Raw genomic sequence first — 24,756 nt, 5'->3', positions numbered from 1 at the left:
GCCCACAGACGTGGACGAATGTGCCAGCAGCCCCTGCCGCCACGGAGACTGCGTCAACACCCCCGCCTCCTATCACTGCCGGTGCCACGAAGGTTTCCAGGCCACACTCACCAAACAGGCGTGCGTGGGTACGGCCGTTCGTCTGAGGGAGGAGGCGAGGGGGTAAAGCCTGCATCTGTGGCCCAAATCAGTCTGGGGGGGGGGGTGCCTGCTGACTGCCCGCCTCCCTTCCCCCAGATGTGGACGAGTGCATCGGCAGCAGTGGCCTCTGCCATCACGGCCGCTGCGTCAACACAGTGGGCACCTTCCAGTGCATTTGCAATGCAGGCTTCGAGCTCAGCCCTGATGGCAAGAACTGTGTGGGTGAGTTGAGGCTGGGCAGGTGGGTGCGGGGCGTCTGGGCCCCACAGGCTGCCCTGTAGAGCCATGTCACATATTCACTCCTGCTGCACCGCCTCCCTCCCTCCCTACGATGGAGCCTCTGCTCAGCTCCCTGAACCCAGCCAGCCTGCCTTGGAGCTTTTCTGTGCTCTGTCCCGACTCAGTCCTTCCTTTCTGAACGCCTTCCATGAGTTCCCGGAAGGCTTGTCTGACCCTGGGGAAGCGCATCCCCCTCTCCTGTCCCACGTTGGCCCTGAGTCTGGCTGAGACGTGGCATCAAGACTGTGGAAAGCCCCCCACTAAAGCATCAGGACTATGGAAGGCTCCCTGTGGGTATGGGGGTGCCATCCAAGCTCCGGCCAGCACAGCTTGTGGGCCCCACCGGGGACCCTTTTATTCTCCAAAAGACCTGCCTTAAAATTTTCCCTCATCAAGAAGGATTTTCTCCTTTCCACATTCATTCATCATTCATTCATTCATTTATTTAAAAAAAACTTTTTAGCATCTTTATTGATATATCATCCACATACCATGAAAGTAGCCATTTAAAGTGTACAATTCATTGGTTTTTAGGACAGTCACAGAGTCGTATGAGCGTTTCTGCCTTGTGAGTTGACATCTCTATCACCTCATCTCTGTCAGTAGTCTTGTCAGAACCCTTTCTCCCTGCCCCAGCCCTCAGCACTAGGCTAATAGGCTTCTGTCCCTATGGATGTATCTGTTCTGGGCATTTTGTATCAATGGAATCACACAATGTGGCCTTTCGTGTCTGGCTTCTTTCACCGAGCATCATGTTTTCATGGTTCACCCATGTCGTAGCTAGTGTCAGGGCTTCATTCCTTTTTATGATCAGATAATATTGCAACATACAAATAGACCACATTTTGTTTGTCCCTCCATCAGCTGATGGACATTTGGGCTGTTTTTCCATGGTTTGCAATTATGGATAACGCTACTGGGAACATTCGTGTACACATTTTTGTGTGGACCTTTCATTCATTTATTCATTTCTTTTTTCATTTTTTCTTTTTCATTGCAGTCCTTTATTACTCAGAACTGATACCTTGGTTATCTTTTCTGTACCTACCACCTTCTTTTAAATTAGACTGTTTTCTTATTAGCTGATTGTTTTTTCCCTTTTCTTTCTTTTTTCTTTTTTCTAAATTAAGATTCACACCACATAAATTTAATCATTTAAGGTGGTACATTCCCAATGTCATGTAATTACCACCTCATTTATTCAAATTTTTTTTTGCAGTAAAATTTACATAGCATAAAATTGATCATTTTAACCCTTTTTAAGGGAACTATTCCAAGACATTTAGTGCAGTGTTGTGTAGCCACCACCTCGCTTATTCAACTTTGAACAGATATTTTTGGAGTACCTGCTGTGTGTCAGGACCGAAGATTCAGACATGAGCAAGTGCCCCAGCCATGCCCCAGAGGCCCCACCACATCTTGTCTGGTCAGGCTCCTGGGAGGGCACCTGGGGCTCAGCCCTCAGTCTACCCTGGAGAAGTGAGTGGGAGCAGCTAGTCTACGTGCAGGGCTGGCCCAGTGAGGGGCGGACACCTGGCCTGGCCTTCTGGGACCCAACCCCTCCCAATATCCCCAGATCTCAACGAATGTGCCACCACCACCATGTGCACCAATGGCGTGTGCCTCAACGAGGATGGCAGCTTCACGTGTCTCTGCAAATCCGGCTTCCTGCTGGCACCCGGTGGCCAATACTGTGTGGGTGAGTCTGGAGGCTGGCCCCGGGGTGAGCGATGGGGAGATGGGAAGGGCCGATGGTGGGGCCTGGAACCATCACGGTGTCCCCATGGCCCCTGCAGACATTGACGAGTGCCAGACTCCTGGCATTTGCATGAACGGGCACTGCACCAACACTGAGGGCTCCTTCCGCTGTCGCTGCCTGGGGGGGCTGACGGTGGGCGCGGGCGGCCGTGTGTGCGTGGACACCCACGTGCGCAGCACGTGCTATGGAGCCCTCGACAAAGATTCCTGCGCCCGCCCCTTCCCCGGTGCCGTGACCAAATCCGAGTGCTGCTGTGCCAGCTCAGACTACGGATTTGGGGAGCCCTGCCAGCTCTGTCCTGCCAAGAACTCCGGTGAGCGGCCCAGCACTCCCCTGCCTCCCATGGCCCTGCATGCCTTCCAGTCCTTGATTTCCCTTCAAATCCCTGGACATAGGAGGGGACGGGGGTCCTGACTCCCCTGGAGTGGAAGTTTCTCTCCATGGGGTGGGGGGGTTAGTTCTTCCCAAGGAGACACTGCAGGAAATCGCTCTCTCCACTGTGGAGACATCTTAGTCCCAGACTCCTGCCCAACACTAAGGGGCCACGTCCTGGGGTGTGGCTTATATTCAGCAATGACCAGTGACCCCTCTCGCCCTGTCCCTGCCACACCAGCCGAGTTCCAGGTCCTGTGCAGCAGTGGTCTTGGCATGACCACGGACGGTAGAGGTGAGTGGGGTGGGTGTTGGGAGAGGGCAGGTGGGCAGCGTTGTAGTTGGGCACTGTTATCAGTTCCCCGAGGTAACAAAGTACCACGGGCTGGGGGCTTCAACACCAGAAATTTATCCCCTCACAATTCCGGAGGCTGGAAGTCCGTGACCAGTGTATTGGGGGCTTGGCTTCTCCTGCAGCTGGGAGGGAGACTGCTCCTTGTGCCTCTCACAGCTTTTTGGGGTTTGCTGGCAATCTGTTTCATTCCTTGGCTTGTAGAAGCATTACCCTGATCTCTGCCTCCCCCTTGTGTGCCTGTTTGTCTCCAAATGTCCCCCTTTTGTAAGGATACGATCATATTGGAATGGATTGGGGGTCCACATAATGACCCTATTTTAACTGAATTAGCTCCATAAAGACCCCATCTCCAAGTAAGGTCACATGCTGAGGCCCTGGGGGTTAGGACTCCAACATATGAATTTTGGGGGACAAAACTCAGCCCATAACAGGTAGAGATGGTGGATATACAATGCTGCCCTTCCTCACACGTCTTTCCCCGCCCGCTCAGGGGGTCCTGGCTGATGTCCTGCAGCCAGCAGCTCTCAGCCTCAAAGGCCTTCTTTGCACCATTGAAACTTGAAAGGAAAGGAAGTTTCCCATGTGTGTCTCTTTTCATTTGTTTGCTGATCAAACCCAGAGAGAGAGGGAGAGAGAGAGGAAGAAAGAGAGAGAGAGAGAGAATGAGAGAAAGATTGGGAAACAGCCTTTCTGCCTGAGCAGAAATAAGAGGGCTTAGGTGATGGTCGAGTTTTCCATTCACGGCTGGGCCATTGGGGCAGGACAAATGTCCGACCCCACTTATCCCCCTCCCCACCCCACTCAAGTTAAAGGCACAGATTATGGTGCCATATGCCTGGGTTCGAATCCTGGCTGTTCTGTTTACTGATTGAATACCCTTGGGCAAGTGACTTACCTTCTCTGTGCCTCAGTATCCTTGTCTGTAAAGTGGGGATACTAATAGCACCCATTTCAGGGATGTTCTGAGGATCAAATGAGTTAACGTGCTTGGCACAAACTAGTAAGCACGCCATAATGTTAATGATTATGATGCTTTTATTTTTATTGTGTTATAGCAGTATAAAGTCTGCTCCACAGGGACATTTGGCAATTTCTGTAGAAATATTGGGGTGGGTGCTACTGGCATCTCGTGGGTGGAGGCCAGAGCTGCAGCTTAGTATCCTGTAATGCATAGGATGGCCCCCACAGCAAAGAATGATCCCTCTCTTAGTGTCTACAGACCCTGGAAACCCTGGTTTTGTGGGACATGAGGCTAGATCTGGGCTGGAGCTCCAGTCCCAGGGGGACCTGGCTTGTGGACACCCCAGTGAGCAGAGCAGCTGCTGATGCCCTCTTCCCACTGCAGACATCAACGAGTGTGCCCTTGACCCCAACATCTGTGCCAACGGTGTGTGTGAGAACCTGCGGGGCGGCTACCGATGCATCTGCAACCTGGGCTACGAGGCAGGTGTGGCAGGCAGGGAGTGTGCAGGTGAGCATCTTGCGGGCCGGTGGACGATGAGACGATGGGACGGTCTCTGCTGCGCGCTCCTCACCCTGCTGTCCCACCCCACCCTGCAGACGTGGACGAGTGTGCCATCAACAGCCTTCTCTGTGACAACGGGTGGTGCCGAAACAGCCCTGGTAGCTACAGCTGCTCCTGCCCCCAGGGTTTCAGCTTCCGGCAGGACACAGAGACCTGTGAAGGTACAGGGTCCTGGACGCACTGCACGGGGCATCTACACGCACAGACACACGCACATGCTCTGTATGGTGTGTACGCACAGGCACATACTCAGACACGTGTGCTGCATGCTCAGCATATACATACATGCACTTATACACACTGCATGCTGTGTGTACATAGACACTCGCCTGCTCAAAGACGCATGTATACCCACACTCACACACATTCACACTCACACACAAAGACATATATATTTACACTTAGTCTCATAGTTATACACACTCACACATATACCCACATTCACACACTCACTTATTCTCACACACTTTTCATCCTTGTATTCATAGCCACACACAGTTACACCCTCAAAGGCACGTACTTATGCATGCCTTTGACTCATATATTCACACACATGTTTGCATATTATCAGAGACCTGCTTATACACACAAATACTCAAAACGTAGGTACACAGCCATATTCACACTCATAGACACTCCCGCACAGTCATACTCATATGCACACACTCAGAAACAGGTGTGTACCTATAGTTGCTCACACTTCCACACATTTAGGCTCACAGTTACACACATATGTATTTATATAGACACGCTCACACTTCCACACACAGGAATATGTGCCTTTGCTCACATATACACTCACACATATATAAGCACACATGCACACCCATCGTGGCCCACACATGCTTTGTGGCGATGACTTTTCCTGTCTGTCAGGCCCCCCACACTCATGGCCACGAGTGCTCACACACACGCACACATGTGTGTCTGTGCACCTTCCACTGGCCCCACTTCTCCCGGGCTCCGCGTCTTCTTTTCTCTTCCCCGTTCCACAGTGCGCCCGCGCCCCCACCTCACCTCCCTCTTGTTTCCTCTTGTGCCGTGACTTCAGTGAGGGTCATCGTGCCCCATCGTGTCTGTCTCTCTGCACTTGTCACACGTGCGTGCTCCCAAACCCCTGCATACCAGCATGCTTGCATGAGTGTATGACACAATTCAGTGCAAACGTGTGTGAATGTGCCTGTGCCTGTGCACTTTGCCCGTGTACACACACCTATCTGTTCACACACATGCCATGCAGACCTGGGTGTACTCCATGCTGCTGGACTCTGGCAGCCCCCAGAGCAGAGGGGGCCCTGGCCAGGTAGGGCTCCCCCTCCTGCTGCTCAGGACCTGGTGGGGGCCTGTCCTCGCAGATATCGACGAGTGCCTGTCCAGCCCATGTGTGAATGGTGCGTGTCGGAACCTAGCCGGCTCCTACGCCTGCGACTGTGGCCCTGGCAGCCGGCTGGGGCCCTCGGGCACCGTGTGCCTAGGTGAGAGGCTTGTTCCCCGTAGTTCCAGGGACTGCGCTGCCCAGCCCTGTGTCTTAGCAGGGTGGAGGAGGGAGGCCGCACCTTTGAGGGTCAGTGTGCAGGTGTGAGCCCAGCAGGTGAGCCAAGTGACCTGGTGACCCCTGTCCTGCAGACAGCACCAAGGGCACCTGTTGGCTGAAGGTCCAGGATGGCCGCTGTGAGGTGAACATACGCGGAGCCACCCTGCGGGCTGAGTGCTGCGCCACCCTGGGGGCTGCCTGGGGGAGCCCCTGCGAGCACTGCGAGATGGGTAACACCATGGGGGCCCCTGGGTGGGGCTGCCTGGGGGGCCCTGCAAGCACTGTGGGGTGGGTAACACCATGGGGGCCCCTGGGTGGGCTCCTGGGGGCCTCCAGGGGTGGCCACTGGGCCTGCCCAGGTTCCCATTGAGAGAGAGAGCTGGGGTGGAACAGGTGACCGGGGCCTGGATGGAGAGCCTGACGCTGTCCCTATTCCGGCTGCTCCCCCCACAGACCCTGCTTGTGCCCGTGGCTTTGCCCGTATGAAGGGGCTCCCCTGCGAAGGTAACCAACTCCCTACCTGCCCTGGGTCCACCTCCGCAGCCACACATGGGCAGGTGCATGTCCTGGGGGCTAGAGTCTTTGAGATTGAGACAGAGACCCCCCTTATTTGTACCCAAATCTTCCCAGCGATTCCCCCGCCCTTGAGGCTGGCTGTGTCTCCTCCCACCTCCCCAAGGACAACTTGGGTGACCCGAGGCCCAGGGGAGCAGCTCCTGGGAGCCTCCAGCCCTCACCTCTCCTTGCTGCTACTGCCCAGATGTGAATGAGTGTGAGGTCTTCCCTGGGGTCTGTCCCAACGGGCGCTGCCACAACACTGCTGGCTCCTTCCACTGCGAGTGTCCTGAGGGCCTGACGCTGGATCCCACGGGCCGGCTGTGTGTGGGTGAGTCTGTGCGCCGTTCCCGTGCAGGGCTGCCTGTCCTTCCTCCACTGCATCTACCCTCAGTCCCTAGGGACTACTCCTAAGAACAGGAGGGATCTAGGGGGCCGTGGGGACCCTCTACCTGCCCGCCTCCTGATGACATGTCTCAAAAAATATTTATTTGAGAGGGGATTCACCCTCTTCTCCTAACTGTCCCTTTTTCGAAGCTCACTGCACATGGTAAAACCTCACGAAATGATAGATGCAGCTTGTGTTTATTCTTGCTCACTACCAAGTAAGGTTCACACGGGGGGATTTGAGCATGAGGCACCTGTAGCATGAGTGCCAGGATGGCTGAAGGAGACGTCGGCCTTGCCTGCGCGTCTCCCTCAGCATCCAGGGCTCACTCTCCTAAACGACGTCCCATCAAGCTCAAAGCCTCTGAGATGGTTTCCCCCTGGGTGAGGGTTTCTTGATGTTGCCCCCCTCAACACCCTGAGCCAGACATTTCCTGGCCTAAAGCATCTGTCAGCCAAGAGACAGGGTCTGCAGTCTATAGTTTTTCCTCCTGTAGCCCCCTCAGCCTGTTAGTAGCCTTCTCACTGGCACCTCGGGGCCCGGTCAACTGTAAGGCAGATGGGCCCTGAAGACCCTCTTAAACTAAGTTTCAGGTGTGCAGTGGGTCTTTTAACTGATCCCCAAAATGTGAGCAAGAAGAGAAAGTACCAGAGTAAAGAGGAAAAGGCCAGTGTGTTATGGGGACCCCTGTGCTGAATTCAGGGCCAGGTCAAATGGGGAAGTCTGGTCAGGTGTAACTTAGCCCAGGAGCAAGACACTGGGTACAAGGGAACTTGAGAAGGATCCCTGTGTGGATTGTGGCACTTCTGGATTTTTTCTAGAAATTCTATAACAGGGCTCATCCTCAAATTGACCTGCTTAAATGTATGTTCCTTTTGTAAAGAGAGGAACATTATTCTAGACTGAAAGTAAGCAAATTTTTTTTCTGAAAAGGGCCAAGAGATAAACATATTAAGCTTTGTGGGCCACACTGTCTCTGTGACAACTATTTAGCTCTGTCAGAAAGCCCAAAAGCTGCCACAGATATTATAGAAACAAATGGATGTAATTGTGTGTCAATAAAACTTTATTTAAAAAAAAAAACAGGTGGCTGCCTCCTGTCTTAGACCCTTATGTCTGGTGTTGAGGAAGGCTTGTCTGCTGTCAGATTATTCTGGCAGTTTTGCAGATTAAACACACAGAATCTGGAGCAAGGTGGCCTAGTTTGAACCTGGCCCTACCTTTTACTGTGTGGCCTTGGGCAAGCTACCCAACCTTTCTGGGCCTCAGTGTTCTTGCCTATAAAATGGGCGTAGTAACATGTTTGTCTTCTTGGTGTTATTTTGAGGATTAAGTGGATCGATGAGTTTAGAATAGTTCCCAGCACATAGCAAGCCCCTAGCAATGTGAGTTATTATTATTAAAATGTATAAAACTCTTGGATGGTCTTAAATCTCACTGTGAGGAGGTCACCCCCCTTTCACTCCTCCGGTTGGTGAGGTGCTCCTGAGTGGGGCTATACCTCTCATCTGGTGGCAGACACAGTGTGGCGGGGCGGGACATGATGACTGTCCTTGAGCAGATGTACGCCTGGAGCTGTGTTTCCTGCGCTGGGATGAGGATGACTGCGGGGCTGCCCTGCCCGGCAAGTACCGGATGGACATCTGCTGCTGCTCTGTGGGCGCCGCGTGGGGGGCCGCGTGCGAGGCGTGCCCGGAGCCCGAGTCCCCAGCATTCACCAGCCTGTGTCCCCGCGGGCTGGGCTTTGCCAGCAGGGACTTCCTGTCAGGCCGGCCCTTCTATAAAGGTGTGTTTGGGCGCTGGGAGCCCAGAGGATAGGGAGGGGACACCACTCAGGCACCGGCTTGGAGTTGAGGTGTCTGTCTGGGTGGTTTGATGACATTTGATGCTCCCACACCACAGATGTGAACGAGTGCAAAGCCTTCCCCAGCCTCTGCACGCACGGCACCTGCCGCAACACCGTGGGCAGCTTCCGCTGCTCGTGCGCAGGGGGCTTTACCCTGGACGCCCAGGAAAGGAACTGCACAGGTATGCGCTCACTTCCACTTCTTTGAGGGAGGGTGCGTGCAGGGATAGGGCCCGTGAATAGGACATGGAGTCAAGGCCTGTGCGTTTAAGGTGCGTCTCGTCATACCTACCTGCCTGCCGTGTGACCTAGTGCAGGTCACTGGGCTCTCTGGGCTTCAGAGACCTTGACTGTAAAATAAGGGCTGGCAAAGGTGATCTCCGGGGGCCTCCGGGCTGGGCGGAAATTCCTGCCCTTGTCTGGCATGTGTAGTCACGGCACCCCGTTTCCTCACTCAGTTTGGTTTGGCAACTTGGGCCTCCTGGGAAGCCCCGAGTGTCTACAGATGTGGAGGCCCAGCCTGTATCCCCTCTCTCCCCAGACATTGATGAGTGCCACATCTCCCCTGACCTCTGTGGCCAGGGTGCCTGTGTCAACACCCCAGGCAGCTTCGAGTGTGAGTGTTTCCATGGCTACGAGAGTGGCTCCATGCTGATGAAGAGCTGCATGGGTAGGTGGCTGCCCTGGGCAGAGCAATGCCTGGCGGGGTTTGGGGCCAAGCAAAGGGATGGCGGAGACGTTGCTATGATGGATGTGGGTGGAGGGGCAGGTGTGGGGGCAGCTGTGATCCAGCTGGGACACAGCAGGTGTGAATGACATGGGGCATCGTCCCCAAAGGACATCAGGTCAGGTGTGCAGAACTGAGGCTAGGGACTGAGATTTTAGCAGGTTGTTGCAACTATACGTGAGAAGAGGAGAGGACCCAGGAGGGAGGAGCCTCTTACCACCGCTTTCGCTTTTTCAAGTGCTTCTACTTGAGAACTACAGAGAATTCGGCAGCTGGGAGCCATTTTCTGAGGCTCGTGGCCTAATACAGAGACAGGCTTTAATAAACTAAATTGCTAGAGAAATGCAAAATGACCACTGTCAGAAGCACTTGTAAAGGTCACATGGTGCAGTAGAAGCATGTGCCTGGGGGATACGTCCAATTCTGTGGAGCTCGAGGTTGTGGCTGAGAGAGTGGGAGTAAATGGGGTGAAGAGGGGCTGAAAGAGGAGAAGAGCATCGTGTGCCAAGGCCCTGGGGTGGGCTGGAGGGGTCGAAAGAGGCGCGTGAGCCTGGAGGGTGAGGAAGGTGGTGAGGTGGGTGGCTAGGTGTCTGCTCCCCACGCCGATGCCGGGCTGGGCCTCGCCTCCCTGTTGTGTCCTCCGGGAGGGTTTCTTAAAGCCTCCCTCAGTGACTCCAGGAGTGTCAGCCTCATGGCTCTGATTCTCCTGAGAATTCCAGCTTCCTTCCCCGTCTGACTTGTTGCCGCTCCTCCCAGCCCAAACTCTTCCCTCCTGGGTCATCCGCGCCCCAAGCCTCTCGGCTTTTCTGGCTTCAGCTGGGGTAAAGGGGCTGGGGGCCACAGGGAGAAACTTTAAGAGCCACATCACACCCTTCCGTGTCCATGTCTTCACACCTGTTGTGCCCTTCCACATGCCCAGACGTGGACGAATGTGTGCAGGACCCGCTGCTGTGCCGGGGAGGCACCTGCACCAACACGGATGGGAGCTACACCTGCCAGTGCCCGCCTGGACATGCACTGGCGGCCGAGGGCACTGCCTGTGAGGGTGAGCACGCAGCTGGGCACGCGAGTGGGGGTGCTGGTGTGAGTGGCGCGTGTGAGGTAGTGGTAGTGGGTATGTGAGTCTTTCTCTGATATGTACTTATGTGTGAATGTCAGTGTTTCCGTGTGTATGCATGTGTGTCAGTGTGTTTCTGTGTGGGAATGTGCACGTGTGTGTCAGTGTGTCTCTGAGTGAATGTACATGTGTGTATCAGTGCATCTGTATGAGTGGTTGCATGCATAAGATAATAGGAGTGTGTGTTTGTGTGTGTCTCTGTGAATGTGACTGTAGAAAAGCAAGTTTGCAAGTATGGGTCACTGTGTGTCTGCAGGAAGGGTGACTGCATGGGTGTGAGATCGAGGAGTATATTTGTGTGTGTGACCATGCAAACGTATGAGTGTATATCTGTGATTGTGTCTGTACAAGAGTGACTGTATTTGTATGTGAATGAGTATGTGTGGATCTGTGTGAACATGCAAGATAGTATGAGTGTGTATCCGGGTGTGGATGTGTGTGTCTGTCTAGGGCGTGTGTTTGCATGTGAGTGCATGCAAGGGTTGTTGAGTCTACATGAATGCACAAAAGTGAGCGTGTATCTGGGTGTTTATACAAAGGCAAGTATCCTTGCCTATGAGTGGATATGTGAGTCTTCATTGAGTGTGAGTGTGTATCTGGTTGTGAATGTGTGTTTACTGAGGGTGATTCTGTTTGCATATGAGTTGGTGTGTTTGTGAGCCTATGTGAATGTGCATGTAGGGGTGTGTATCTGGGTATGAATGTGTGTCTGCCTAGAATGAGTGTGTGAATGTGTGAGGGTGTGTTTGTGTGTCTTGTGAGTGTGCAAGAGGTTGTGAGTATGTATCTGGGTGAGGGTGTGTGTGTGTATGTGGATTTGCACCTATGGAATGTGTGGATGCTCATTGTGTGAGCACATCATTGTGCACGTGTGTCTGAGTGTCACCCCGATAGTGGAGAGGGACACGGGCCACCCTTTGGGCCCTTCCGCCTGTCTGTGCACACTGGGTTGCAGCTGGCCATGTGCTCCCCCCACAGATGTCGACGAGTGCTCCCTGAGTGACGGCCTGTGTCCCCATGGCCAGTGTGTCAATGTCATTGGCACCTTCCAATGCTCCTGCCACACCGGCTTCCGGAGCACCTCCGACCACCAGGGCTGCGTGGGTGAGGCTGCGTCACTCCGCCGGCCCCTGGCCCCAACCTCAACCTGCTGACCTCAGCTTCAGCCTCTAAAGCAGCTCCCTGCGTGACCTTCTCCCCCAGCCCAGCCCCTCTGCCTTTTCCCTGTCCCCTGCAGACATCGACGAATGCCTTGCTGGGAGTGCTGGGTGTGATGGGCACTGTGTTAACACTGAGGGCAGCTACCGGTGCAGCTGTGGATACGGCTACTCGCTGATGCCTGATGGGAGGGCGTGTGCAGGTGGGTGGGTGAGCCCCTCCCCCTGCCTGGGAACGGGGAGTCAACCTAGCCCAGCCCAGACACAGGACGGGCTGCGGACCTTGAGGGCAGCTCCCTGGGGCTCCCCCTCCATCCCTGCCTGCATGCAGCTCAGCCTGCATCTGCCCCCCTCCCCCCAGATGTGGATGAGTGTGAGGAGAACCCGGACATCTGTGAAGGCGGCCAGTGCACCAACGTGCCAGGGGGTCACCGTTGTTTGTGCTATGACGGCTTCGTGGCCATGCCGGACATACGGACGTGTGTGGGTGAGGAGCTGGGATTGCAAGGTGGAGGAGGCAGTGTCAGAACTTATAGACCAGGCCTTCCACAAGGCGGGCGAGCACAACCAGGTCCCATCCTGTCACACGCAGGCAAGGGAGGGCAGGCTTCGCAACAGTGCCAGGCAGTCTGCACATGGCCACCAGTACCTTGAGCCTGCGCCAAAGCCAATGGGATGTCATTCACAGCAGCAGAGGTCTGTTTGTCGAATACTCACTGTGTTCCCAACGCACATCAGAGGCTTGCGCCCCGTTCAAGGGGTGTACTTTACGGTTGCTGCCCACCAAGGGCCTTTTATCCAAAGAATGGTGAGCGACACAGGAAGATGCTCAGAAATGTATTTTCAGCCCTGTGTGGGGTCCCCAGGCTGTTTGTGCCGCGATCACCATCCTCTTCTGGCTGCAGGTCATCACGAGGCCCAGGGAGCGATGTGTACTGGGTCGCCATCAGGATAGAGCTGAGGGCCAAGTGGGGAGTTCTTAGGAAGCAGAAGTGCAATTCCCTCCCAAGAAGATGTGCACAGCCCAGTGCAGCTTAGAGAGTTCCAGATCTCAGGAATCTAGGATGCACTTAAGACCTTGGGACCAAAGAAAATTAGTGAATGCTGCATACATTATACCTTTCTTGCAGATCCATATTGGCACAAAGGCTCTGAAAAGGCCTGCAGAAGAGAATTTGGTTTACTTTGTTTAACTCAGTGTTCTCTGAATGTATTTGGCCATAAAATCCTTTTGGGAATGCATGCGCAGTGTGTCCCATGGCATTTGCGCTGTAAAACACTGACATAACCCTCAGAGCTGCCTTATGGTGGAACCAGAAGGAGTTCCCCACCCCCGCGGCCCGGCAGAGAGAACCTCGACACAGGGTACCCACGTGGCAGGGCACTCAGCAGTGCTGGTGCATCCCCACCCACACTCATCTTGTCATCCTGCAGATGTGAACGAGTGTGACCTGAACCCCCACATCTGCCTCAAAGGGGACTGCGAGAACACAAAGGGTTCCTTTGTGTGCCACTGCCGGCTGGGTTACGTCGTCAGGAAGGGGGCCACGGGCTGCTCCGGTGAGCTGGCAGTCAGCAGTGCAGGGCGGAGGGGACTCTGAGGGGCTGGCTCAGGGGTTGTGGGGTCTGCTTCGCCCCTGAGGCAGAGCATGCCAGACCTCATTCTTGCAGGTTTCTGCTGGTGGGGTCATGTTCAAGCAGGAACAGGACCCAATAGGGTGTCCCTGGTGCGCTCTTTAACCGACAGCTCAGGGAGGAGCCCCAGAGCCTCGAATGTCCACAGCAGCCTTCTCAGAGCGTGCAAGCCTGATGGTTCTCAGTGATAGAGGGACCAGCCTTTCAGCATTTCCGCAATGACTGTTTTGGCTTCCTAGGCTGCCATAATTAATTACCACAAATCTGGTAACTGAGAACCACCAGAAGTCTGAAATCAAGGGGTCGGCAGGGTTGTTCCTTCTTAGGAGCTCAGAGGGAGAATCTGTCCCATGCCTCTCTCCTGGCTCTGGTGGTGACCTTCAGTGCTTGAGGTCCTTTGGCTTGTAAATGCATCTCTTCAACCTGTGTCCATCATCACATGGTGTTCTCTCCAAATTTCTCTCTTTTTAAAGGACACCAGTCATTGGATTAGGGCCCACCATCCAGGGTAACCTCATCTTAACTTGGTTACGTCTACAAAGACCCTATTTCCAAATAAGTTCCCATTGCCAGGTTCTGGAAGTCAGCCCTTAAACATATCTTTTGGGAGAACACAAGTCTACCTGTTATAATTATGCAATTATTTTAACACGAACCAGAATCAAATGTTGTATAAGAGAGCAACAGATCTGCAACTTCTTAGAGACCGTTTAAAGTTTTCTTTTAAACACGTTTATGGCAGTAAAAGTGGAAGGCTGTGTAAAGAAATGCTCAGTACCCAGCAGCTCTCTTAGGCGGTGCATGAACGTTGTGGGTTATCAGGATGATGCAGAACTGACTGAGGATGGGACATGCTGGTTTAGAAGGACATCCTGCTTTAGAGAGGGAGCATGTGCATTAGGACAGTTACTCTTTTTAAGATTTATTTTCCAGTTATAGTTGACATACGCTATAATATCAGTTTCATGTGTAGGACAGGTACTCTTAGCGTCTACTCTAAGTCTCTCAAGCTGCGACTTCAGACCGTTTCCGAGGGCTGCTGGAAGTCGTGCTTGTTGGGCTTTAGGGTTCTTTCATGGACACTGGGTGAAGGTGGAAGCTCCTGGAATGCTGGCGACACATCTGGCTCCACTAAGGGGGTCCTTAATCTTTCCCCGACTGCAGCACCACGTCTCCCCACTCCTCACCTGAAGCCCTATTTCTATAAGGCCTAGGCCTTGAGGGGGTGCTGCGTCCCCTTCCCATCTCCTGGTCCTGCCCTTCCTGTAACTGGGTCCCTCTCCTCTTAGATGTGGACGAATGTGAGCTTGGGGGACACAGCTGTGACGGCCACGCCTCCTGCCTCAATGTTCCCGGGAGTTTCAGCTGCAGGTGCCAGCCAGGCTGGGTGGGGGATGGATTCGAATGCCACGGTAAGTGCCCAGGGGCAGGAGGTCTGGGGAGAGCAGCTGATATAGGTGGGGGGCAGGGTTCAGGGGTGCCCTTGGGGGCTGGTCAAGGCCAAGATTACAGGATCCACCTCCCAGATCCCCCTAATGCACACACCCGGGGGGCTCTGGGTCCTGTGTCCTGCAGACCTGGATGAATGCGCCTTCCAAGAGCACTGGTGCAGCCCGAACGCCGACTGCCTCAATGCCCCGGGCTCCTACCGCTGTGCCTGCCGCCCAGGCTTTGCTGGGGATGGCTTCTTCTGCGAAGGTGAGACCAGAGAGGGGCGGGAGAGCAGGAGGGGCCTGAGAGGGGTCTGGGTTCCAAGATGGCCACCGTGGTCAGTTGGTTTCCTGACTCACGGTGATCTACTCATGGCTCCGCAGGTGCCAGAGAGCATGTGCCTCCAGCTGGCGGGGCTACAGGCCAGGCCCTGTCACTAGGCAGTTTTCTCTTTGGGCTCTGACTGCATAGATGCGGGGAGCAGGAACACCGGCTTACTCCCCAGTGACCCCCATCCTGGATCCTGAGTGTCTAGGTTCCCTGTCTGGCTGGAATCCCGGTGATCAGTCCCCTATCTGCTTGTTTCTTGGCTCTGACTTGGTCACCTGCGCACCAAGTTCCCAGTGCTACTAGAACCTCAGGTGACGGTGAAGGGTTTGAGTGGCCAAGGCCATCTGCCCACCCTGCATGGGTCCCGGCCAGCTAGTCCCCAGCCTCTGCCTCTCGGGGCTCCTCAGACAGGGACGAATGTGCGGAGGACGTGGGCCTCTGTGAGAACGGGCAGTGCCTTAATGCCCCCGGCGGGTATCGCTGTGAATGCGAGATGGGCTTCAACTCTGCAGAGGACCACCGCGCCTGCCAGGGTAAGGCCCGGGTGGCCGGGGCGAAGGACGGAGCAGGCGGGCCCCTGTAGGTGGGGCCAGCTGACCTGGAATCCCCACAGATGTGGACGAGTGCGTTCTGGGGAACCTCTGTGTGTTCGGGAGCTGCGAGAACCTGCCTGGAATGTTCCGCTGTGTCTGTGATGAGGGCTATGAGCTGGACCGCGGCGGTGGTAACTGCACAGGTGTGGGGTCACTGGCGCTTGGGGATGGGGGACGCAGGGTTGGGGGCCAGGAGGGGCACAGCTCATTTCTTTGCTGCCATTGTATCTCCTTTCAAATATCTCCTCCTGGGGTAGGCCTTGTCTGATTGATACCTGTGCCCGTTAACCTTCATTGTCATCTGTCATCCTTTGAATAAATGCAGTGAATGAAGGAACGAAGGCATGCTCCCTCCACCATCCAAATGTCTCTCACCTCTGTGTGTTTAAAACGGAGGTCAGCAAAAATTTTCAGTCAAGGGCCAGATAGTAAAATATTCTTGGCTTTGGGCTGCACAGTCTCTGTCATAGTTGCCTCTCGAAAGCAGACACATGTGAAGTTGAATGGGCGTGGCCATGTGCTAGTGAGACCTTACGCAAACAGGCAGGTTGTAGTGTGCCAGGGCCTGTTCGAAGGCATGTTCTAAGCACTGGTCATGGAGCAAGACAGGCCCCGGAGGCTGCTGCCCCTTGGCTTTTTCCCAGAGGGGATGTGGCTTGCATCTCAGCCCCCAGTGTCCAGGGCTTTGGTTTTCCAGGAGGATTGTGGGAGGACGCGGACTGAGGGAGGGGTCCCGGCTGATGGCGCCCCCACTCCACAGATGTCAACGAGTGTGCAGACCCAGTGAACTGTATCAACGGCCTGTGTGTCAATACCCCTGGCAGCTACCTCTGCAACTGCCCCCAGGACTTTGAACTGAACCCCAGCGGGGTGGGCTGTGTGGGTAAGTGTGCACAAGGCTCCGGCTGGGGTTCCAAGCCGTGAACCGGATGGGATTGCAGCCTGGTCATCTGGCCTGTCGGCCTGTTTAAGTCTTTCTGCTCCTGACACCTGCATAATTTTCCTTGTTCAGAAACATCCTTCTGACACACACACATGTGCACAGAGGCACACATGCACACGTGTTACACACACAGTTATCCAAACACGGAGATAAACAGTTGAACACAGTTACATAGCCACACACAGATATGCAGTTACTCATGAACACACAGTTGCACATACAAAGACATATACAGTCACAATTACACACTCACAGGCACATGCACAGCACACAGTCACACACACAAAGGTGCCAACACACGTGAACCGTTTCTCCTCTGCCACTTGCTAATCATCCCTTCTGCTTGTTCAGACACTCGGATTGGAAACTGTTTCCTGGACATGCACAACCGCGGGGACGGTGGCATTTCCTGCAGTGCTGAGATTGGGGTCGGCGTCACCCGAGCATCCTGCTGTTGCTCGCTGGGCCGAGCCTGGGGCAACCCCTGTGAGCTGTGCCCAATGGCCAACACCAGTGAGTCCGGGGGGCAGAGGACAGGCGAGCACTGTGGCCTGAGCCACAGAGATGTAGCCCCAGCCCGGGCCTCTCTGGGGCTTAGGGGGTCATCTTGGCTAAGAGAGGGACACTGGGAACCGGAGAGGGAGGGGGCTTGCCCTGGGTCACAAAGTTTGTTCTTGGTAGTTCATTGTCTGGGCCTCTCTCATGTGTCTTTCCTGCAAATTCTTATTTGTCAGTCAGCAAATATTGAGAGTTTCTCTGTGTACAGCTGCTGTGGCCTGTCCTTTTCTGGGTCCTCAGACCCTAGGGACCCAGAAAAGGACAGGCCACAGCAGCTGTACGCTGACCTCACCTACAAACCAAGGGCCCTGGGACTGAGAGCTGAGCTCTCGTCAGGGTCTGTTTGAGCCACAGTGATGGCACAGGGGAAAGCCTGCAGAGGAAAGGGGTGAGGGAAGTCTCCCCAAGGCGGGAGGCACGAATGAGGTTATGAAGGTTGAGTAGGAGTTTTCTAGGTAGAGTAAAGGGAAGGGTGTGGGATGCAAGAGAATAGTATGTGCAAAGGCCTCAAGTGTGAAGCAGGAAGGCGTCTGTCCAGCTATTCAGGGCTGAGAGAGAGAAAGAGAGGGGGAGCAAGAGAGTGTGTGTGTGCGGTGTGTGTGTCCGTCCAGGGTCTTCCTTTCATGGGAGAAACTTCAGATCGTGCTGGGGGCTGGTTTGGAGTTAGAAGGAATTCTCCCCCCACCTCAGCTCCTACCACATAATTCATCTGCTCACGTGTTCAGTGAGAACATGTTCACAACGCACACAGGGACTGGACCCCCAAGATTGGCCCCAAGAGGCGGAGGAGGTAGAAGGATGTAGTTAGTGTAGTAAAAGGATGCAGGACCTACTCTTGAGCACTTCTTAGGGGTCCTCCCCTCTCCTGCTTCCCCTGGGCTTTGCTTCACATCCCCTCATAAGAGCGTGTTTTTCTTGCAGCTGAATACAGAACCTTGTGCCCAGGTGGTGAGGGCTTCCGGCCCAACCCCATCACTGTCATTCTGGAAGGTAAGCCCCTGGCAGACCGTCCATCACGCTCCCACTGATTGACCTTTCTCTCATTAATGCCTCACCAAAGTGCAGACTTGGACAGTTTTGGGGACCCAAGTCCTCCTGTCTAGAGGTCAGGCAGTGAGACAAAACTGCTTTTAGTTTGTGGTGAATTTTTTTGTCTTTTTTTCAGCTGTCTCTTGTTTAATCTATTGGCTTATTGATCCATCCATCCCCTATCCATCTATCCATGTATGTCTCTCTCCATCCATCCATCCATCCAGCCATCCATCCATCCATCCATCCCCCATCCATACATCCATTTCTCATGCATCCGTTATCCTTCCTTCTTTTCTTCTATCCGTCTATCCATTTATACATACACTAATCCATACGTTTATCCATCTACTCATCTACCATCTGTTCATTCATCCATCTACTCACCACCTACCCACTTACCCATCTATCCATCCATCCATCCATTTATCCACTCATTTATCTTTTTGTTCATTGACCCATTTGCTTATTCACTTATCTAATTTTCATATGCATCCTCCCACTCATCCATCCATTCATCTATCCATTCAGCTCTCCATCCATTCATTCATCCTTCTGTTCATCCATTTACTCATCTACCCATCCATTCATTCATCTACTCACCTGCCTATTCACCTACCCATCCATTTACTTATTCATCTTCTTGACTGTTGACCTACTTTCTTATTCACTCATCCATTATTTTTATATCTATCTACCTATTCACCTACCCAGTTATTCATCCATTCATCCATCATCCATCCATCCATCCATCCATCCATCCATCCATCTCCTGTCTGGTCTTCCATCCATCCATCTACTCATGTCTTCTTGTTCATTCACGCTCTTGCTTATTCACTCATCCACTACTTTTCTTATCTGTCCACCCACTCACCCATCCACCCATGCATCCATGCATGCATCCATTCGTCCTTCTACAGTCAGGGTGTGATGAGATTGGAAACTATGTGATGGATGGATGGGTGGGAGGATGGACTATCAGATGAAGAAAAAGGGGATGAATTCAGGGTGACATTGACCCAAGAGAGTCTGGGTGTGGCCTCCAAGATAGGCCCTCTCCTGAGCCCTCCAAATATCCAACGGCTCCCAGGTATTATTGAAGAATCAGGCCCAGCTCCCTCAGGGCCCCAGAGATTCCAAGGCAGGGCCTGGTGTCCCCTGAGTCCTCTGTTGGGGTGTAGCTTTCAACCATGGCCTTCTCACTCCCTCACAGACATCGATGAGTGCCAAGACCTACCTGGGCTTTGCCAGGGGGGCAACTGTGTCAATACATTTGGCAGTTTTCATTGTGAGTGCCCACCCGGCTATCGCCTCCATGAGGACACCCGCATCTGTGATGGTAAGCCTGGACCCTCCCTGCCCACCCAGCCTTCCTGCCTAGCCTCGCCTCCTCCTCCTCAGGTGCTGGGGCCTGAAATGCCTCTAAGAGTCTGCTCGCCTGCCTTGCTGCCTGAGGTTCATTGGAGAAGGCTTCAGCAGAATGCCCCAGTCTACACTCTGCCTCCTCCTCCCAGTTGCCTGACCTCTGACCTCATCCTCACTCAGAAATGACCTGGCTTTACTACAATAGTCATGCCCTTCCTCCTCTGGGCAAAAGTTGACCAAGGCCCAGAGCTACAAGTAGGAAGGGAAAGACAGAAGGAATGGCCCCACCTTTCCTTCAGTCATCGCTTCACTTGCCTTGTTGTTCTCATTTGAGCATCATAGTCACTACCAATCATTAACTGGTGTCTGTGGCTGTGTCACCACTGTCGTGAGCATCACCATTTGTCATTCGTTCATTCATTGCAACAACCCCGTGAGGGAGCTAGTCCTATCATGATCCCATTTTTTAGATGCCGCAACCAAGGCTCAAGGAGGTTGAGTGACTCGTTGAAAGAACCAGCTAATAAGTGATGGAAACTGGCTATGAGCCCAGCCACTCTGATCCCAGCCATTCTGATCTTTGAGCCTGAACTCTTACAATGCACTGTACCAGATTCATTCATTCATTCATTCATTCATTCATCTGTTCATCCATCAATCCACGAATGATTGGAGGATAATGTTGCTTTAGGCCCAGTCCAAAGATTATTTTGCCCTGTTTTAACATTCCAAAGGAATGTTCGAAGCATAAGACGTGCAAGGCAGTTAGTTCCTCTGGGATGGCAGCTCCGGCTCCATTTTAAAGTGGCTTCCTTTATATTATTTTTTTGACACAATACTTTATTTGAAGGGCTCCTGCTTCCTATGGCATCACATTAGGAAGCACGTGGTAGCCCCGCTCTTGGTGATAATATAATTAACTCATGGATTCAAGTCATATTTCTTCTTAATAGAAAAGAGATCTTAGTAAACCTTTTTTTTTTTTTTCACTCGACACTGTTGTATTTTTTCGTGTCACTAAAATGTCTGCATTTTAAGCAAATCTTGACACCAAACTGAAGCTCATAGTGACATGGCTCCCCCAGACCTGGGGCAGGAGGTCATCCAGGCCGTGCCAGGACACTGCGCCTCTGTCCCTTGCAGACGTGGATGAATGCTCTGCGCACCCGGGCATCTGTGGCCCTGGCACCTGCTACAACACCCTGGGAAACTACACGTGTGTCTGCCCTGCGGAGTACCTGCAAGTCAACGGTGGCAACAACTGCATGGGTACGAAGCATAATGACAGGGGGGGACCAGCTGTTGTGGAAGCTACACTCGGGTGTGGGAGAAACTTCTGGGAGTCGCCAAGCCTTGGAAGAGTGTGGAGAGATGTGTTTTGGGGAGGAAAGAGAGGGAGGGTGAATGTGTTTGAGATGCTGGTTCACAGAAGTGAACAAGGCTGCAGGGCTCAGGGACCTGAAAAGTAAATGGCAACCTCAGGTGTGCTGGGGAAGAGATATCAAGCCAGTAGTTTTCAAATGCATCCGTGAATGAGTTCCTATCTGTCTGGCTCTCTCTTTCCCTGGCTTGCACGTCTCTTTTCCACTCTCTTCTCTCCAACTCAACCGAAGACATGAGGAAGAGTATCTGCTTTCGGAATTATAATGGCACGTGTCAGAATGAGCTGGCTGTAAACGTGACCCAGAAGATGTGCTGCTGTTCCTACAACATAGGCCAGGCCTGGAATAGGCCCTGCCAGGCCTGCCCCACGCCTGCCAGCCGTGAGTGCCATTGTCGCATCTTCTTTCCAACCTGGCGCCTTTTAGTGCAGTGTTTAAGGAGGCATGCCCCGTTTTGAGGTCCCTGATCAGTCTACATTGTTCTGGTGGGAGCTAAAGAATTGAAATTATATCCCAGTGTGGGCAAGGCATTCTGCCTTTCATGTCACAGATTTCTGGAATTCAGGATTGGTCAGTGAGTCTTTCATTTGTGGTAAAGGTTTTTCAAAGACTCGTCAACCGTTTGGGGGTTTATGAATGTCTGGGGCCAGGCTGTAAAGCACAACTGGTTACAGCACCTTGGGGAAGCTCTGGAGAGGCTTGCTGATAGTGTTGGTCAGGGATGAAGAAGGCTGTTCCAGGCAGGGAACAGCATGAGCAAAGGCCTGGAGGCAGGACTGAGCAGTAGGCCATTTTGGCACCTCGGACTAGAACTATTAGAATGACCTAGCAGCCAGCTCAGGTATCAGAAAGAGCGTCAGGAATGGAGCAGTGAATAGAAGGGGACAACTAGAGGGTTACGGTTGTGTGAGTACTATGGACTGAATTTTTGTGTTCCCCCAAATTCATATGTTAAGCCCTAACCCCCAAAGTGATGGTATTAGGAGGTGGAGCCTTTGGGAGGTGATTAGGTCATACAGGTGGAGGTCTCCCAAACAGGATTGGTGCTCTTAAACAAAGAGACGTGAGAGAGATTTTCTCTGTCACGTGAGGACACAACAAGAAGGTGGCTGGCTGCGGACTAGGAAGAGAGCCCTCGCCAGACACCGAATGGGCTGGTGCCTTGATCTTGGACTTCTCGGCTTCCACAACTGTGGGAAATAAGTGTTTGTTTGAGCCACCCCGTCTGTGGTATTTTGTCATGACAGCCTGAATAGACTCAACAGAGACAATTCATTTCTTAGGGCTGCAGTAACAAATCACCACAAACGTGGTGCTTTAGAGAACCCAGAAATTTATCCTCTCATGGTTCTGGAAGCTCGAAGTCAGAAATCAAGGTGTCATCTGGGCCACACTCACTCCAGAGGCTCAGAGAAGATTCTTCCTTGCCTCTCCCAGCCTCTGGTGGCTCTAGGTGTCTGTGTTAACTTGGCTTGTAGCTGCATCACCTTGATTTCTGCCTTCATCTGACATGGTTCCTCCTTGAGTCTGCATGCCTCTCCTTTTCTTACAGGGACATCAGTCATTGCATTTAGCACCCTCCCTAATCCAGGATAACCTCATCTTAACTTGATTACATCTGCAAAGACTATCTCCAAGAAAGATTCCGTTCAGAGGCTGTGAATGGACATACACTTGCCGGGGAAGGGGTCATTGTTCAACCCAGTGGAGTTCAATGAGGAGAGGTCATTACTGGCCATCTCTGTGTACTGCTGGACCCTCTTCTGGGTTCTAGGAATCAGGAATAAAGCATACTCAAGCTGGGCAGTCTTGGAGGGAAGCTGCAAGCAGCCAATTCTGATTATGAGAGTATCAGTACTGACCAAAAGTCACCCATGGGTTGTGTGCTGAGACTTAGGTACCTGCCTGGATCTCATGCACCTGAATCTGAGGTGCAGGTATGATAACATGAGGCAGAGGTGCACAATAGCAAAGGGGCTGCCGAGATTGGTCGGTTCTCATCACGTCGCAGGCAGGAGAGCAGGCAAGGGCCAGGGCAGGGACCTGGGGAGATGTGGCAGAGTGGCACTGCCCGAATGCCTGCCCACATTTGTCAGGCGGGTCCAGGGTCATCCACCCTTCCTGGGGATCAAAGTTGGGCAAGCAGCATCTTGGTGTCAGCGGTGAGATGTATTTAGAGAGTGAATTACCCTACAGGTTATTTTTACCCAAGGGTGGTGCCAACAGTTGTCCAGACCCAGAGTGGGAGGTCAGAGGGAGCCTTTCCTGTGGGCTGCCCTGAATCCCCAAGGTTGTAGTGGACTGTGCTAGAGAACAGCAAAGGGAACAGGATGTGCAAAGCTGTGGTTGCCTGACAGAGCAGGGCATATCCAGACATGTAATGACATCGGTGTAACAGGAGGGCAGGAGTTACTGTTGGGGCAGGGCCAGGAGGTGAAGATCTTGAGGTCCAAACTGAAGAGTCTTTGTTTAATGGTGAGGGCAGTGGATGTGATTGATGGCGCTCAGGAAGGGAAGAGATGAAGGAGATTATACTTGGCAGATCGCATTGTGTGCAGGTGGATGGTTTAACCCTCTCAGTGCTGGTCGAAGTGGAGGGAGAGAGAGGGATTAGTTACCAGAGGTCGGATGTGTGCTGGCCTACAGGGACAGCGAAGGTGATGGGCGAGGATCAGGAAGTGGGGGGAGAGGAGGAGAAGGCTCTCAGGCAGCCTGCAGCCTAGCGCCCCCTCCCTTGTTCTCCTCTGCCCAGCGGACTACCAGGTCCTATGCGGAAACCAGGTCCCTGGCTTCGTCATTGACATCCACACAGGGAAGCCCCTTGGTGAGTGACCACTCTCCCTCAGCCCATGGGTCCAGCTCCCGCTGTCTGCAGAGTCCTGACCTCTCCCTTCCTCTCCCCCACAGTTCTTTCTCTTTCACGCTCCCCAACCCCATGCCACTGACATTTCTTGCCCCCCAGGCCAGGTCAGGAATCCTAACCCCAAACACTTCCCATTATCAAAAAAAAGTGTTTTTATTAAATTGTTATTTACTTTTTAAAATTCTAATGAAATAACACGGAACAAAATTGACCATCTTAACCATTCTTAAGTGTCAGTTAAGTGGCATGAAGCACATTCACACTGTTGTGCAACCGTCCCCACCGTCCGTCTCCAGAACTTTCTCACCTTCCCAAACGGATGTTCTTTCCTCATTACACACTCACACCCCCTCCCCTCCCCCAGCCCCGGGCTCCACCACCTACTTTCTGTCTCTATGGATTCGACTCCTCTAGGGACTTCCTGTGAGTGAAATTATGCAGTATTTGCGCTTCGTGTCTGGCTTATTTCACTGGGCATAATGTCCCCAAGGTTCATCGGCATTGCAGCTGTGTTGCAGTCAGACACTTCCTTTTTTAGTTCAGTGAGGTTTTGTACAGTTTAATGCCTAAATGTCCAATTTCAGCCGTGTGGTGTCCCACTGATGAACACACCTCAAGTTGCTTTCACCCTGTGGGTGTATTTACCTTATTTTAAACAATTGGAACATGGCGGATAAGTTCTACTTTCCCTCCAGTCACCACCTCAAATCTAAGTCCCTTTCCTACTCTCTTAAGGTTCCCATGCTTTATGCCTAGAGTATTCCTTTCTAGTTTTTTCTTCATGCATTTAAATACACATAGAGGTCTCCTCTTGAAAATGTATGACTTTGTTTTCTGATGAGTTTGACAGAAATTCTATGATTCCCTACATA

General features: G+C 52.9%; 1 protein-coding gene across 1 annotated transcript in view; it reads left to right on the top strand.

The window, feature by feature from the left end:
- The window catches only part of FBN3 (fibrillin 3), a 52,293-nt gene that overhangs the window by 7,390 nt on the left and 20,147 nt on the right, over positions 1–24,756 (top strand). Inside the window, exons 12-41 of the mRNA XM_016163034.2 lie at positions 9–128; positions 238–363; positions 1,997–2,119; positions 2,217–2,492; positions 2,793–2,846; positions 4,252–4,377; positions 4,467–4,592; positions 5,787–5,906; positions 6,058–6,195; positions 6,419–6,469; positions 6,726–6,851; positions 8,470–8,694; positions 8,811–8,936; positions 9,296–9,424; positions 10,401–10,526; positions 11,577–11,702; positions 11,836–11,958; positions 12,117–12,242; positions 13,190–13,315; positions 14,680–14,802; positions 14,966–15,088; positions 15,559–15,684; positions 15,765–15,887; positions 16,505–16,627; positions 17,039–17,200; positions 18,167–18,235; positions 19,488–19,613; positions 20,783–20,908; positions 21,253–21,402; positions 23,774–23,845. Of these exons, the coding sequence (XP_016018520.2) occupies positions 9–128; positions 238–363; positions 1,997–2,119; positions 2,217–2,492; positions 2,793–2,846; positions 4,252–4,377; positions 4,467–4,592; positions 5,787–5,906; positions 6,058–6,195; positions 6,419–6,469; positions 6,726–6,851; positions 8,470–8,694; positions 8,811–8,936; positions 9,296–9,424; positions 10,401–10,526; positions 11,577–11,702; positions 11,836–11,958; positions 12,117–12,242; positions 13,190–13,315; positions 14,680–14,802; positions 14,966–15,088; positions 15,559–15,684; positions 15,765–15,887; positions 16,505–16,627; positions 17,039–17,200; positions 18,167–18,235; positions 19,488–19,613; positions 20,783–20,908; positions 21,253–21,402; positions 23,774–23,845 (3,816 nt within the window). The remainder of the gene's footprint in view (positions 1–8; positions 129–237; positions 364–1,996; positions 2,120–2,216; positions 2,493–2,792; positions 2,847–4,251; positions 4,378–4,466; positions 4,593–5,786; positions 5,907–6,057; positions 6,196–6,418; positions 6,470–6,725; positions 6,852–8,469; positions 8,695–8,810; positions 8,937–9,295; positions 9,425–10,400; positions 10,527–11,576; positions 11,703–11,835; positions 11,959–12,116; positions 12,243–13,189; positions 13,316–14,679; positions 14,803–14,965; positions 15,089–15,558; positions 15,685–15,764; positions 15,888–16,504; positions 16,628–17,038; positions 17,201–18,166; positions 18,236–19,487; positions 19,614–20,782; positions 20,909–21,252; positions 21,403–23,773; positions 23,846–24,756) is intronic.

Source organism: Rousettus aegyptiacus, unplaced genomic scaffold (assembly GCF_014176215.1).
Source record: "Rousettus aegyptiacus isolate mRouAeg1 unplaced genomic scaffold, mRouAeg1.p scaffold_m13_p_16, whole genome shotgun sequence".
Classification (NCBI taxonomy): Eukaryota; Metazoa; Chordata; class Mammalia; order Chiroptera; family Pteropodidae; genus Rousettus; species Rousettus aegyptiacus.
The sequence above is the reverse complement of the archived record's forward strand: the minus strand, read 5'-3'. Positions and strand labels throughout refer to the sequence as shown.